This window comes from Neophocaena asiaeorientalis, unplaced genomic scaffold, assembly GCF_003031525.2.
Source record: "Neophocaena asiaeorientalis asiaeorientalis breed wild unplaced genomic scaffold, Neophocaena_asiaeorientalis_V1.1 scaffold577, whole genome shotgun sequence".
Lineage (NCBI taxonomy): Eukaryota > Metazoa > Chordata > Mammalia > Artiodactyla > Phocoenidae > Neophocaena > Neophocaena asiaeorientalis.
This window is the reverse complement of record NW_020174647.1, coordinates 5,277-18,680: the sequence shown is the minus strand read 5'-3', so window position 1 is coordinate 18,680 and position 13,404 is coordinate 5,277. Positions and strand designations below refer to the sequence as shown.

Below are 13,404 nucleotides of genomic sequence, written 5' to 3'. Positions count from 1 at the left end.
GAGGCAGGTTCGTATCTGGCCAAACCAACACAGTTTTAAACAAAAGTATTATTTTGTGTATAGTACCTGATGGTAGGAAACATCTCATATGTGCCTTCAACTCCATGATGGGTGTCCTTTTAGTATAAAAAATGTGACATTTCTTATCTCATGACACCATTTACCCTTACAGCCCTATTCAGAGGTTTCTTACACTCTCACCCACTGGTTAAGGATGGGGGGAAGACAACGTTCCAGGCTGTCCACTGCTACTACCAAATTATTATTTACTTCCCCTTGGGGAAAAGAAAAAAATCCCTCCTACTTTGAGGCTTGTTCTCTACTATGCCAGAGGTTGAAAACCAGCTGCCTTGGAGCCAGATTTGGCCTGCAGATAGATGTTTTTATTTGGCTTGCACAGTTAAAAAAATTTTTTTAACTATTTGCAAATATGTAAAAATTGGGAAATGTCATACACACAAAAATCCAGACTTTCAGCTTCTCCTGAAAAATTAAGATACCTAGTGACACTGTATACTCATCTCCTTAGGAAAACAATCAGATGTAGTAAAGTACAAGCCTCTTTAGATGGAATATGTACTCTTCCAGTTTACCACAATCCACACCTGGCCCACCTCACTCATTTACATTACTTGCCTGGCCCCTATAGGCCACCTGAGTCTGAGATCTTTGCTCTTCACCTTTACTCACCATCATTAATCTACTCACATTCACCAAGAACTTGCACACCTGGCACAATCTTCTTGGCTCCAAATCTCTCCCCATCATGGTGGGTTACTCTAACATTTACATGTACCACCCATCCAAAATCCTTGCAAATCCTCATGCCAATGGTTCGCACCTCCACTCCAGCCAAACATATCCACGACTATATCCAGAATGTTGTCTTTACTAAAAACTGCTTCACCTCTGAAAGTTTCAATGCCAACATCCTACACTTCCTTATCACAGCCTTGTATCTGTCTAGTTTTTTCATTCTCTCTCTCTGATCTCAAGGAAACTTGCATCCCCATTAACTCCTGTCTCTATCAAGCCTCTCCTGGCTTTAGTTCAAAAACTAAGGCAATGTGTAGCAGTATACTGAAGAAAGCTATAGGATCACTGTCATTTATCTTTCATCAGCAGTTTTACTTGAAGATGGAGGTGAGTGTGGGGGAGGAGGAGGATATAAAATAATTTGGTAAGAAATTTGAAACATGTTAAAGTACAAAGAGATTTCGCCTGATACAAAATCAGTATAAATTTAAAAGATAAAACATGAATTGCCAAAGAAACTTCAAGCTTTTGTAGAGCTGCTTTGGGATACTCCCCCCAAACTAGAGGCTGTGTAGTCATAATTCTCTGCTATAAAGGGACCTTTGGTGACAAAGTTTGAGAAGCTCAACGATCAACTTTTTTTTTTCTTGCTAACACTGTCAATTCCCGATCTTTGCGACACATCCAAAAACAAAATCCCAATCCTGAATCAATTCTACCATCTGCCTTGTTTCCTCATGTGGTTTGATGAGCACTGACAAGTTACCCAACTGTGCCAATTGATGCTGTTATAAAGATGAATGATCTCCAACTTCAGCTGGACCCTCAAAGGCTGCTCAATATTTCTGAAACGTCTCTAAGTCAGCTCCTTTTCAAATTTCCTACAAGAGATAATTCAAACCCTTATCTACATTTCTCTTCAAATTCTCTCTCCCACCACCTCACCCACTCTTAGCAAAAGACCCCATTTGCTACTTTGCAGAGAAAATGAGAGGCTACTGGGCAGAAACTTTCTCAATGTTTACATTCCCATTCTCATAGGGATCCTATCTTATATTCTTATTTTTCTTCTCTTTCACCTATACAAACATCCCCTCTGTCCAACTGCCTTCGTCCCCTCCAAAACACTGATTACAGTCTTCCGTCTTCCCTTCACGGGCAAATTTCAGTCTCTACTTAATTCTTATTCATTTATATCCTCTGTAGTCTGGCTTTTGATTCTACCACTGCACTGAAATAGCTCTTCTAATGACCGTTCTCTTTGGTCTTCTCCGTAGCACTTGACCTGTTGGCCATTTTCCTCTTCTCTTGGTTTCCAGGACATTACTCTCTTCTGGTTTTCCTTCTTTCATTCTGGTCACTCCTCAGTATTCTCCACCTGATCCCTTAAATGTTGATTTGGTATTTGTCGAGTATATTCTCATCCTACATTCTCTCTTAACAGTGGGTCTTAACTTTTTTGAGTCACATACAACTTTCGTAGTATGATAAAGCTATGGTCTGAAAAACATACAACCATATTTCACCTACAGCATCAGGGGGTTCAAGGAATGTACCCTACTCCCTATTTGAGCTCATCTACTTGTATCTTTATATGCTGATGATTTGAAAAAAATATCCATATGTACAAATAGTACAGACTTCTCTTCTGAGCTTTGGACCTCTATATAGCTAACTACCTACTGAAAGTCTTCACTTGGATGTCCTACCTTAATACAATATAGCCCAAATTGAACTCTACCACTTTTCTCCAAAACCACTCCTCCTATATTTTCTATTATAGTCAGCCCTCTGTATCCACAGGTTTTGCAACCATGGAAATCAACCAACTGTAGGTCGAAAATATTTGCAAAAAAAAATTCCACAAAGTTCCAAAGAGCAAAACTTGATTTTTCTGCACACTGGCAACTATTCACATTGTATTTATAACTTACACAGCATTTACATCGTATTGGGTATTGTAGGTAATCTAGAGATGATTTAAAGTATATGGGAGGATGTGTGTAGGTTATATGCAAATACTATGCCATTTTATGTAAGTGCCTTGAACATCTGCAGATTTTGGTATCCATGGGAGTCATGGAACCAATCCCCTGCAGATATCAAGGGACAACTGTATTAGTCAATGACACCACCAGTTTGCCCAAGTCAGAATTCTGAATGTCATCTGACTTATCCATCCTTCCAAAAAATGGAAATTTCTTTATTTTTAATTACAAAAGTATTTCATGCTCAATTAAAAAAATTCAAACACCTAAGTACAAAAAGGTATAAAGTGAAGATTATCCTCCACCTCTCCCTTTAGTAATTTTACTCTATGTCAACAATTGAACAAAATAGTGACTGAGCCCTTTAGATGGGGGATGTGCTCTCCAGTTCATCCATTCCTACTGAGCCTGTTTTACTCATTTATATAAATGTTACCTGTCTGGCCTCCACAGGATCTGAATTTGCAACTCCTTCTGTAAATACTGTTGAGTGATCCAGTTTTCAAGAGTACATATCTTGGATATATTTTGGTATCAGCATATGTTAGGTACAGCTTTATTTGTTAGCTAATCTACCATTCTGATGGCTAAACAGTATTCCATCATATAGATGTACTGTAATTTAACTAATTTCCTATTGTTGGATATTTAGAATGTTCCTATATCTTTGCAATTACAAACAATGTTGCAATTACAAACATATGTACATTTGTACGTATGCCTTTGCAAACCTGTGTGGAGTATTCCTTTGAGATGAACTTGCTTCGTCAAAGGGAATACACATTTATAGTCCTCTAAAAAGTTTGTACTGATTTATGTTCTCACCAAGAGCATAAGAGTACTTGGCATCATTTTGAATTCTCCCTCTCCTTTACCCATACCCTCAACTTCCAACCATTTATGAAGGTATCAATCCTACTTCCTCAATATCTCTACCATCTGTCCCCATCTTTCCATTCTTATTGCTACTTAACTTAGTTCAAGCTCTCAGTACTTTTAACTTGGACTGTTGCCAATAGTTTCTTTACTGGTCTCCATATTTCATTTTCCCTCCTATCTATTCTTCAGATAGCTTCCAGAACGATCTTACTAAAATACCTGTTATGGTGGTCTGTCCTTTTAAAGGCATACTAGGCCTTTCATGACTTGGCCCCATCTAACTTTAAAAACTAATCTCTTAACACCAAAACTAGCTCCCACTTTGCACCCTAGCCAAACTCAACTATTTGCACTGCCCTATCCAAGGCACTCTTATCTTTTTAGCATTTGCACTATCTACCTGGAACTTCTTCCCCACCCTTCTCCACTTGACTATTTGTTTGGCACAGCAGGTGCTCACTAAAGAATTAGCTACAATAATCGTCATCCTTCAAAATTTAGCTCAAAAATCACCTCCTCATGAAAGAGTTTCCTGCCTTCCATACCAGTAGAAAACGTGGAAAACATACAAAAGATGAAAATGAAGACAACCGTAACCTTACACCTCAGAAATAATCACTTACCACCAGCATGTCTTTTTTCTATGTATCTTTTCTTAAAAGCATAACTGAGATGACATAAAGTTATGTTCTGCTTTTCTCACTTAACATTCTAAGCACTTTTGTCATTAGCTTGTTTTTTTTTTAACACCTTTATTGGAGTATAATTGCTTTACAATGGTGTTAGTTTCTGTTTTATAACAAAAAAATACAGAACGCTTCATGAATTTGCGTGTCATTCTTGTGCACAGGCCATGCTAATCTTCACTGTATCGCTCCAATTTTAGTATATGTGCTGCCAAAGTGAGCACTGTCATTAGTTTTTAAAATAAGCTTTCAATCTTTACACAGCAATCCATCATACAGGTGGCACAATAACTAGTCATTCCCTTTACATTAACCGTTCAGGTTATTTCTAATTAATATAAATGACATTACCATGAACAGCTTTGTCTGTACCTCTGATTAGGATAGATTATCCTACCACATGCTAAGCACTTACATGCATTATTTTATTTAATCCTCACGATAGCCCTCTGAGGAGGGTATTATTATTTTCCCCATTTTACAGAAAAGAAAGCAGAGTCTAAATTACCTGTCCAAAGTCACAGTGCTATGAAGTGGTGGGGCCAATATTCAAATTCAAGTCTACCTGACTATAAAGGCTGTTCACTTAACGATTTTTAGGCCTCAATGCTGTCAAAGAGCTTTCTAAAAATGTCTAACAATGTTACACTGCCAACAGCATGTGAGAGTACCTGTCTCACTAGCATTTTGAATACTTCCATTAAAAAAGAAATTGAAAAAAAAAAAAGAGAAATTGAGCTCATCTTAATAGACAAAAAAATGGTCTGTTTCAATTTGCATTTCTTTGATTACTAGGTACAACTGAATATTCATTTTCTTTTGGTATTTAATTTTTGTCTTCTGTGATTTGTCCGTCTGCCCTCTTCTCATTTCAATTAGCATCTTCTGGGTTTTTCTTGTTGCCTTACATAAGCTCCTCATAAATCTGCCCTCTATCTTCAGGCAGCCATTACCAGGCCAAGCATCCTCTCTGTAACAGTCTTGCTTGCTTATTACTTGTTATACTCATTTTTAGACACCTGTGAGCCTGCCAACTTCTATTACCAGAATTTTGGCTGATTAGCTTTAGGTGTTTTCAGGAGCCAATAATGGAGAAATAAATGACCTGACAGAGGTCATTTCCACTTTCCAATCAGCAATAAGAAGGGCACAAGGGACAACGCAGATTCTTTTAATGCAACCCAGATGGAACAAAAATGGAAGGCTCATCTCCTACAACTTCTCTCGTTTTTAAAAAATTTATTTTATTTATTTCTTTTTGGCTGTGTTGGATCTTCGCTGCTGCACACGGGCTTTTCTCTAGTTGCGGCGAGTGGGGGCTACTCTTCATTGCAGTGTGCGGGCTTCTCACTGCAGTGGCTTCTCTTGTTGCGGAGCATGGGCTCTAGGCGTGTGGGCTTCAGTAGTTGTGGCTCACGGGCTCTAGAGCACAGGCTCAGTAGTTGTGGCGCATGGGCTTAGTTGTTCCACGGCATGTGGGATCTTCCCAGACCAGGGATCGAACCCGTGTCCCCTGCGTTGGCAGGCGGATTCTCAACCACTGCGCCACCAGGGAAGCCCTCCTACCACTTCTCTTAATGAAATATATAGGTTCTAGTCAAGTACAGTTCCTTGAACTTACCCTGTTCTTTCATTCCTCCATGATATTCTATTCTCTAAACCCAGAATACCCATTTCCTCATCTGTCGTTCTGGTTGTCCCCTCCGTCACCTCCTCTTTCTAATTCTCTGTCCCTTCTATCTGGCAAACTTAACAGCCACACTACTTGGGTTCCTGAATATTGTGGAGAAAAGTCATACAATCAGGTGGATTTTTAGCTGAGACCTCAGTATGCTAGGCAATTCTCTCAAATGCCCTTAGCTCCCTCTTCTGTTTTGCTTCAGGAGTTATCTGGGATTGTCATTTTGCTGCCTAATTCTTTCAACGTTTTTCCATTTAGGATAATGTAAAAAGCTCTTAAGTATGACATATGGCATACACCAGGCCCTCTTATGATTTGACACCTGTCTACTTCTCTATATATAACCAGTCATCCATCAACATGTACACTTAACTGCAACCCCAGTAACTTGTTTCTTAAACCCAAGATGCAATTTCAGGTCTCTGTGCCTTCATATATTGCTGTTCTCCCTGCCTAGAACACTTTCTCCTCGTTTTTTGGTTAGCAAACTCCATTGATCCTTTAGAACTCAGCTTAAGAAAACTCTCTTCCAGAAAGCTTCCTCTAATCCCACTCTGACTTAGATATCCTGTTCCTGTTTTCCTTTGGCACTCTGTGAATGCATCTAGCATAATACTTAAGTTCTGTAATTTTTCTTTTCTGTTTCCCCAACTAAACTATAACCAATTTGGAGGCAGAGAACATATCTAATTTGACTTTATATTTGTAACATCTATCAGTGCCAGCACATATTAGGTGCTCAACTGATGTTTACTTAAGTGAGCCATTCAAAACTTAACTGTATTAACTTGTTTATGAAGCCTTCCCTAGGTGAAGGTGTTCCTTCCTCTCCTCTAGGGCACTTTGTACATCCTTCTAATATAGCCCATGCCAAGCTGCATTTTAACTGTTTCTCTTCATTGACCTGAGGACAATGATGTCTTTCCCACTGGTAGATTAAGTAGCTAGCACAGCACCTGAGATACATTATGCAATCATTTCATATATTGAGCAAAAACTCCATGCTCTGAGGAAGCACACCATGGTCTATATTTAACACATTTCCCTAAGCTCCATCTAAGGGCCTGGGGCATAGGTGAGTTTTTACATCTCATGGAAAGCAGTGATGGCCCAAAGTAATATCCATTTGATTTTTATTCTCATCTCATTTTTTGGTGCTTTCCAAAGTTTAGAAAATAAATATACGTTGTTTTTTCATCATTAAACGTTATTAGCAAACTTTACAGAACACACTAAAGTACGTGCCTGTTTTAAAAAAAATGCAGAGTAAGTCACATGACTGATTCTGCTATCATGGCTCAAGGCTGCTTTATGCACTTAAATTTTAATAATGCTAACTAATGTTGGATGGATATATTGATGGAAAGAGTAAAAAAGGAGAAATACCCACCATTGTATTTAACACTGTTGGCCAGAATAAGGTTGACATCGTCTAGAAAGCTCTCCCGACTCTGATACTTGTGCTTGGAGATATTCTGTAATTAAAAGAATCAGGAACTCAGATACACAAAGTTACTTGATTCCCAAAAGACATTTTAGACCAAATCACTCACCTTACGTATGGTCTCTAAATCCATTGGACTGACAATCACTTTGTAATAATCTGGAACAAACTTCTTATTAACTGGGTGATGAAATGGCCAAGACTAGCAAAAAGAAAGCATGAGAAATTAAATGGAAACCATTCTTTATACCAGAGATTCTCCAACTTCACTGGGTCACAAATATTCTTAAGACTCCGACAAAAGCTATGGACCCTTTTCCCAGAAAGACACATAATCATACAAAACTCTGCATATAATTTAAGGGGATTCCTTTATGGGTTCATGTGCCCTGGTAGGGTAAGGACCCCTGCTCTATATTCACAATTAAAATCTCTCATTCCCTTGTCCCATGCAGAAGGTTTATAGCAGGGGTCCCCAACCCTTGGGCCATGGACCGGTACCAGCCTGTGGCCTGTTAGGAACCGGGCCGCAAAACAAGAGGTGAGTGCTGGGCAGGCGAGCGAGCGAGTGAAGCTTCATCTGTATTTACAGCCGTTCCCCATCGCTCCCATTACCGCCTGAGCTAGACTCCTGTCAGATCAGCAGTGGCATTAGATTCTCACAGGAGTGTGAACCCTACTGGGAACTGGCACATGTGAGGAATCTAGGTTGCTGCTCCTTATGAGAATCTAATGCCTGATGATCTGAGGTGGAGCTGAGGTGATAATGCTAGCGCTGGGGAGTGGCTGCAAATACAGATTAGCAGATGATAATTAATGATAATTAGCAGAGAGGTTTGACTGCACAAGAGACCATAATAAATCAATTGCTTGCAGACGCATATCAAAACCCTATCAGTGAGTGGCAAGTGAAAACAAGCTCAGGCCTCCCACTAATTCTGCATCATGGTGAGTTGTGTAATTATTTCATTATACATTACAATGTAATAATAGAAATAAAATGCACAATAAATGTGCTTGAATCATCCCGAACCCATCCCCCACCCACCATCCGTGGAAAAATTGTCTTCCACGAAACCGGTCCCTGGTGCCAGAAAGATTGGGGACCGCTGGTTTATAGCGTTACTGCATACACAACATATGCCTACAACACAAAAGGAAACTCAGTTCAGAATTTCCTAGGGAGGATCATTACAAAATGATACAAAGAATCAACATGGTACCCCTGCCATAAAGTTGCAAGACAAAAAATGAAACAAAAAACAACAAATGCAGGACTTCCGTGGTGGCACAGTGGTTAAGAATCTGCCTGCCAATGCAGGGGACATGGGTTTGAGCCCTGGTCTGGGAAGATCCTACATGCCTCGGAGCAACTAAGCCCGTGAGCCACAAGTACCAAGCCTGCACTCTAGGGCCTGCGTGCCACAACTACTGAGCCCGTGTGCCGCAACTACTGAAGCCCGCACGCCTAGAGCCTGTGCTCCACAAGAGAAGCCACTGCAATGAGAAGCCTGCATGCTGCAACAAAGAGTAGCCCCCGCTCACCGCAACTAGAGAAAGCCCAGGCGCAGCAGCAAAGACCCAACGCAACCAAAAATAAATAAATAAAAAAAAGAAAAGAAAAAAAAAAAAGACAACGAATGCTGGGTAATTATCAAACTCTCATTTGTTAAGAAGCACCTCTAAATCCAAAACCTCCCATTAGCTGGCATCCTAACTTCTCTCCAGGGCTATTCAGGAGCATTAAAATACTGAATGTCAACAACAGGTATAAAGAACCCCTCTATATCACAGATTCCTGGCCTCTTTGATTTCAATGATAATGCACTCATAGAGCAAAATGGTTTCTTTTTAAAATTACATACCAGTTTGAATTGACAAACACCACACTCCAGACTCCCCAACATACACATGCACACATCCTTTCACCCTTTCCTCTCCCCTGTATTATCCTCACAATATTTAACACACAGACCACTTACATCTGGAACTGCCATCATTTTCTGGGTGACAATGTTGTCCAGAATAAAAGAAAATGCCACTTGGTCATCATCATCCAGCAAGGGGTTGATAGCTTTCTCTAAACGAGCCAATTTGTCTTCTTTCTAACATGAAACAAAGCAAAGGAAAGGCAGAGGTTTCCCTGAGGTATAATCACCATAGAGTATTAAGGATAATTTAAGGTTCAGTTGTCTATTGCCCTTGTCCCAAAAAGTCTAACTTTGAACTGTGGCCTATTCAGTTCCAGACAAAAAGTCCAGATAAGAGAAATAATATTCCAATAAAAGGATCAAAAGAGATGTACTGACCAATTCCTTTAGGTATTCTATCTTCTATTCTTGTAGATCATCAAAAATATACATCCCTGGGCATCAATAGCTTAGGTCCCACAACAAAAACATCTTCACCAAATTAAGTTTTAATATTAGACTGCTTTTGCCGTAAAACTATTGCTGAAAACACTGAACACATTATTGTTGAGTAGTGACTTTTGTGTAAGGGAATCTAACCCAACAAATTCATTTTAGACTATACTAGGAAAAAGTTTGTGTGTCAATTGCTCCATATCCTCATCCACTAAAACTCAGTCTTTTGTTTTTTTAAGTCTTTAAATTTTAGTCTTTCTAAGGGAGGTATGCAGTGCTAACTAATCATGGTTTAAATTTGTATCTCCCCAATGATCAATCAAGTTGAGAATCTTTTCATGTTTACTGGCCATTTGGTTATCCTCTTTTATGAAATTTCTACTACAATATTAACATCATCATACTTATATTTTTTAAGCCTATTAAGGTACCATTTTTTTTTTGTTGTTAAGAAGATGAAATACAGATAGATTATCTTTTAAAAATTAAAATTTCTCCCTGCCAAAACAGTCTCTTAGCTTCAGCTGACTTCCTGGGAAGTCAATTTCCTAAGAGTTATATGGATTTTATATTTTAATTGCAGCCCTACTATTTAATAGCCATGATGCCCAAGACAAATTAGTTTCTTCTGTGGACCTCAGTCTTTCCATCTACAAAAGGGAGGGATTAGACTACATGATTTCTAAGGTCCCCTCCAGACTCAAACGTACAAAAGACCTGCTACTCCCTCATTACTCTTCCTTCTGTTACATTCCCTACTTCCTCAATACTGGTACCTGCCAGCTTCATTCTACTGCTTTTCTCTCATTTTAAATGTCTTACCTCTTTAAGTTTTTCATCACAGAGATCCAGCATGGATTGAGAGATCTGGGTCAATGAGTGCTTCGGCCCTAGATTACAGAGGAACATTAAAAGAGATGGGACCACTAAAAATGGGAGGCAAGGGCTTCCCTGGTGGCACATAAAAAAAAAAAAAAAAAAAAGGGGGGGGGAGGCAAGAGCTACCAACACCTCTCCAGACTTTTAACGCATTTACTTAATCACCTAATATGTGCCAGGCACCAGCCTAGCTGCTGGGTTAGACAGATGTATCAGTCTTATCTCCATTTTTCAGTGCCTAACACATAGCAGATGCACAATATGGATGAATAAACTAATTTTAACTCTCTCCCTTATTTGTGTATATCCATACATAGCGGTACTACTGTCGATACTGCTGCCTTTAATACCTTGAAAATAAAACTATGGATGGGGAATGACAATTTGTTTAAGGATGGCTAAGGAGACCAATGAATGATTTATAATTTTTCCAGACTCGGCATACAAAATTTGTGACTGCAATTTTTGTTTGCAGAACTCATGGTTTGTGATGCCCACCCAACATACGGCTAATCCAAAGCCTTTGTCAGAAAAGAATCTCCACCCCACCTCAGACTATTACTTTAGTTTCCCTGAAATCCATAACAAGAGCTTCACAGAATCCTCCAACTATCTCCTACATTCCCTGCTTATTACCCTAATTTAAGCTCATCATAGGGATAGTGAAAACATTTTCATGTAAAAAAACAGTAATTCTGGCTACTTCCTTTCAGTATACTTTCTTATCTTCCTCTGTCAATTCTTTCGTGTAAGTGCTCCCCAGAGCCTAAAACTCAGCTCTTTTCTCAACTACTTATTAATTTATTAACAGGGATTTGTTTATTCATTCAACAACTGTTTAATGACTGTCTGTGATGTGTTCAATATTGAGAATAAAGGGAAAATAAGACACAGTCCCTACCTTAGAGAGTTCTTGGTTTAGTCAAAGAAAATGATATGAAAATAAAACATTGCACGACAGGGTGTAAGTGCTTTAAGTATCTACAGATGAAATGATACGACGTCTGGAAATACAGGCTAAACAATGAACAAGACTGGCCATATATGCTGGTGATTGTGGAACTGGGTGAATAGGTGCACTGAAGTTTATTTACTTTCTCTCTACTTCTGTATATGCCTAACAATTTCCATAATAAAGTTTTAAAAAAGTGAGTGTAAGTGCAAATAGAGGAATACACTGATTACTATGAACTGTGGAGGGGTTGCAACGTGTTTTAAGTTGTTTTACAACAATTAAATCTGAGTACCAGGGAGGAGTAGGGAAGGCTTGTTGTGAATGACAATCGAGCAGTGTTATTAAACAAGAGAAGTCTATCAGGTAGACAGTAGGATTGAAAAACATTCCAGAGAGAGGAAAAAGTATGCAAAAACATGTTAAGTAAGCAAATTCATGGAAACACGAAACAATACGTTTCACAACAGGAATCACAAGTAGTTTGGTACAACTGGAATACAGGTAGGTATGTGTGGAGGAGAAATAGGAAATGGAACTTGGAAAGGCAAGAAGGGACATATTACAATGGTCTCATAGGAGATACAAAGGCACTGGAGATTTTAAGCTAGAGAGTAATTTTTCAAATTTGTGTATCAGAAAAAAATACCCTGTCAACAGTGTGAAGAATTAATAAGGCAAGCAGCAGAGAGAAAGTCTGGAAGCTATTGCAAGAGGTCAAACAAGAGACGACAAGGGCTTCAACTAAGATAGTAGCAATGGAGACCAAAAGGAAGGGGATGTATTCCAGCAAAATTTAGAAGGTACAATTTATGCAACTTAGTGATCTATGAGTATAGGGCAGGGAGAGTGGAATAACAATGGCCAACATTTCTAGGTTGTACAACTAGATGGACAGCAATACTAGCAATGGTGGCACTACTACTGTTATCACTATTATCAGCATTTGGGTATGAGGAAGAAGGAAGATTTTGAGTTAGAGGGGGATGTGGAGAAAGTCATAACTTAGATTTCCAAATTTTTACGAACACTGCCACCTAAATGACCCACAAGTACCTCAAGCTCTGTATTTCCAAAGTCAACTCTTACCTTCCCATTCCCCTTCCAAGCTGATTTTTGTTTACGCATTTATCCTCGTCACCTTGAATGACAGTTGGGACTAATAAATTTATTATTCCTTTGTATGTGTCTGGTACTCTGCTACGCCCTCGGAATACAAAGATGAATAGTCTCTCTAGGACGTCACAAAGTGATGGGAAAATCAGATATATGAACAATTATATATAACACATAAGAGCTATAAAACTTGATTTAATTGTGTTAGGGGGGCACAGAGGATTGAAAAAATGGGTACTTTGGGCAATGTGAATAAGTCTTTATGAAGAGATGATATGAGTTGGTCTGGAAATATGAATGGAAATGGAATAAAGGGCACTCTGCAGACAAAGGGCAAAGACTGTACAAAGACATGGTATAGGATATTTAGTTAAATACAACACTGAGCATAGCCAGAGTCTCTATCTATAGTAGGTCTGGGAGCCAGTCTCTAGATGAGACTAGATAAATGGGTCAGGCCTGCTTGTGAAACGTATTAAAATCTAGGTACTACTATTGTCCCATGTGTACAGGTAAGAAAACTGAAGAGGCTATGAGAGGTTAAATAAGTTGTCTAGGGGCTTCTCTGGTGGCGCAGTTGTTGACAGTCCGCCTGCCAATGCAGGGGACACGGGTTCATGCCCCTGTCCGGGAGGACCCCGCGTGCCGCGGAGCAGC

General features: G+C 39.2%; 1 protein-coding gene and 1 non-coding gene across 2 annotated transcripts in view; both read right to left on the bottom strand.

Moving 5' to 3' along the window:
• Window positions 1–13,404, bottom strand: part of LOC112408889 (transcription initiation factor TFIID subunit 1-like) — a gene marked incomplete at its 5' end in the record, with an annotated part of 51,526 nt that overhangs the window by 33,285 nt on the left and 4,837 nt on the right. Inside the window, 4 exons of the mRNA XM_024758735.1 lie at window positions 7,381–7,465; window positions 7,544–7,636; window positions 9,417–9,539; window positions 10,623–10,690. Of these exons, the coding sequence (XP_024614503.1) occupies window positions 7,381–7,465; window positions 7,544–7,636; window positions 9,417–9,539; window positions 10,623–10,690 (369 nt within the window). The remainder of the gene's footprint in view (window positions 1–7,380; window positions 7,466–7,543; window positions 7,637–9,416; window positions 9,540–10,622; window positions 10,691–13,404) is intronic.
• Window positions 4,427–4,533, bottom strand: LOC112408890 (U6 spliceosomal RNA). Its single transcript, XR_003005030.1, has one exon. It is a non-coding gene; the product is annotated as a U6 spliceosomal RNA (small nuclear RNA).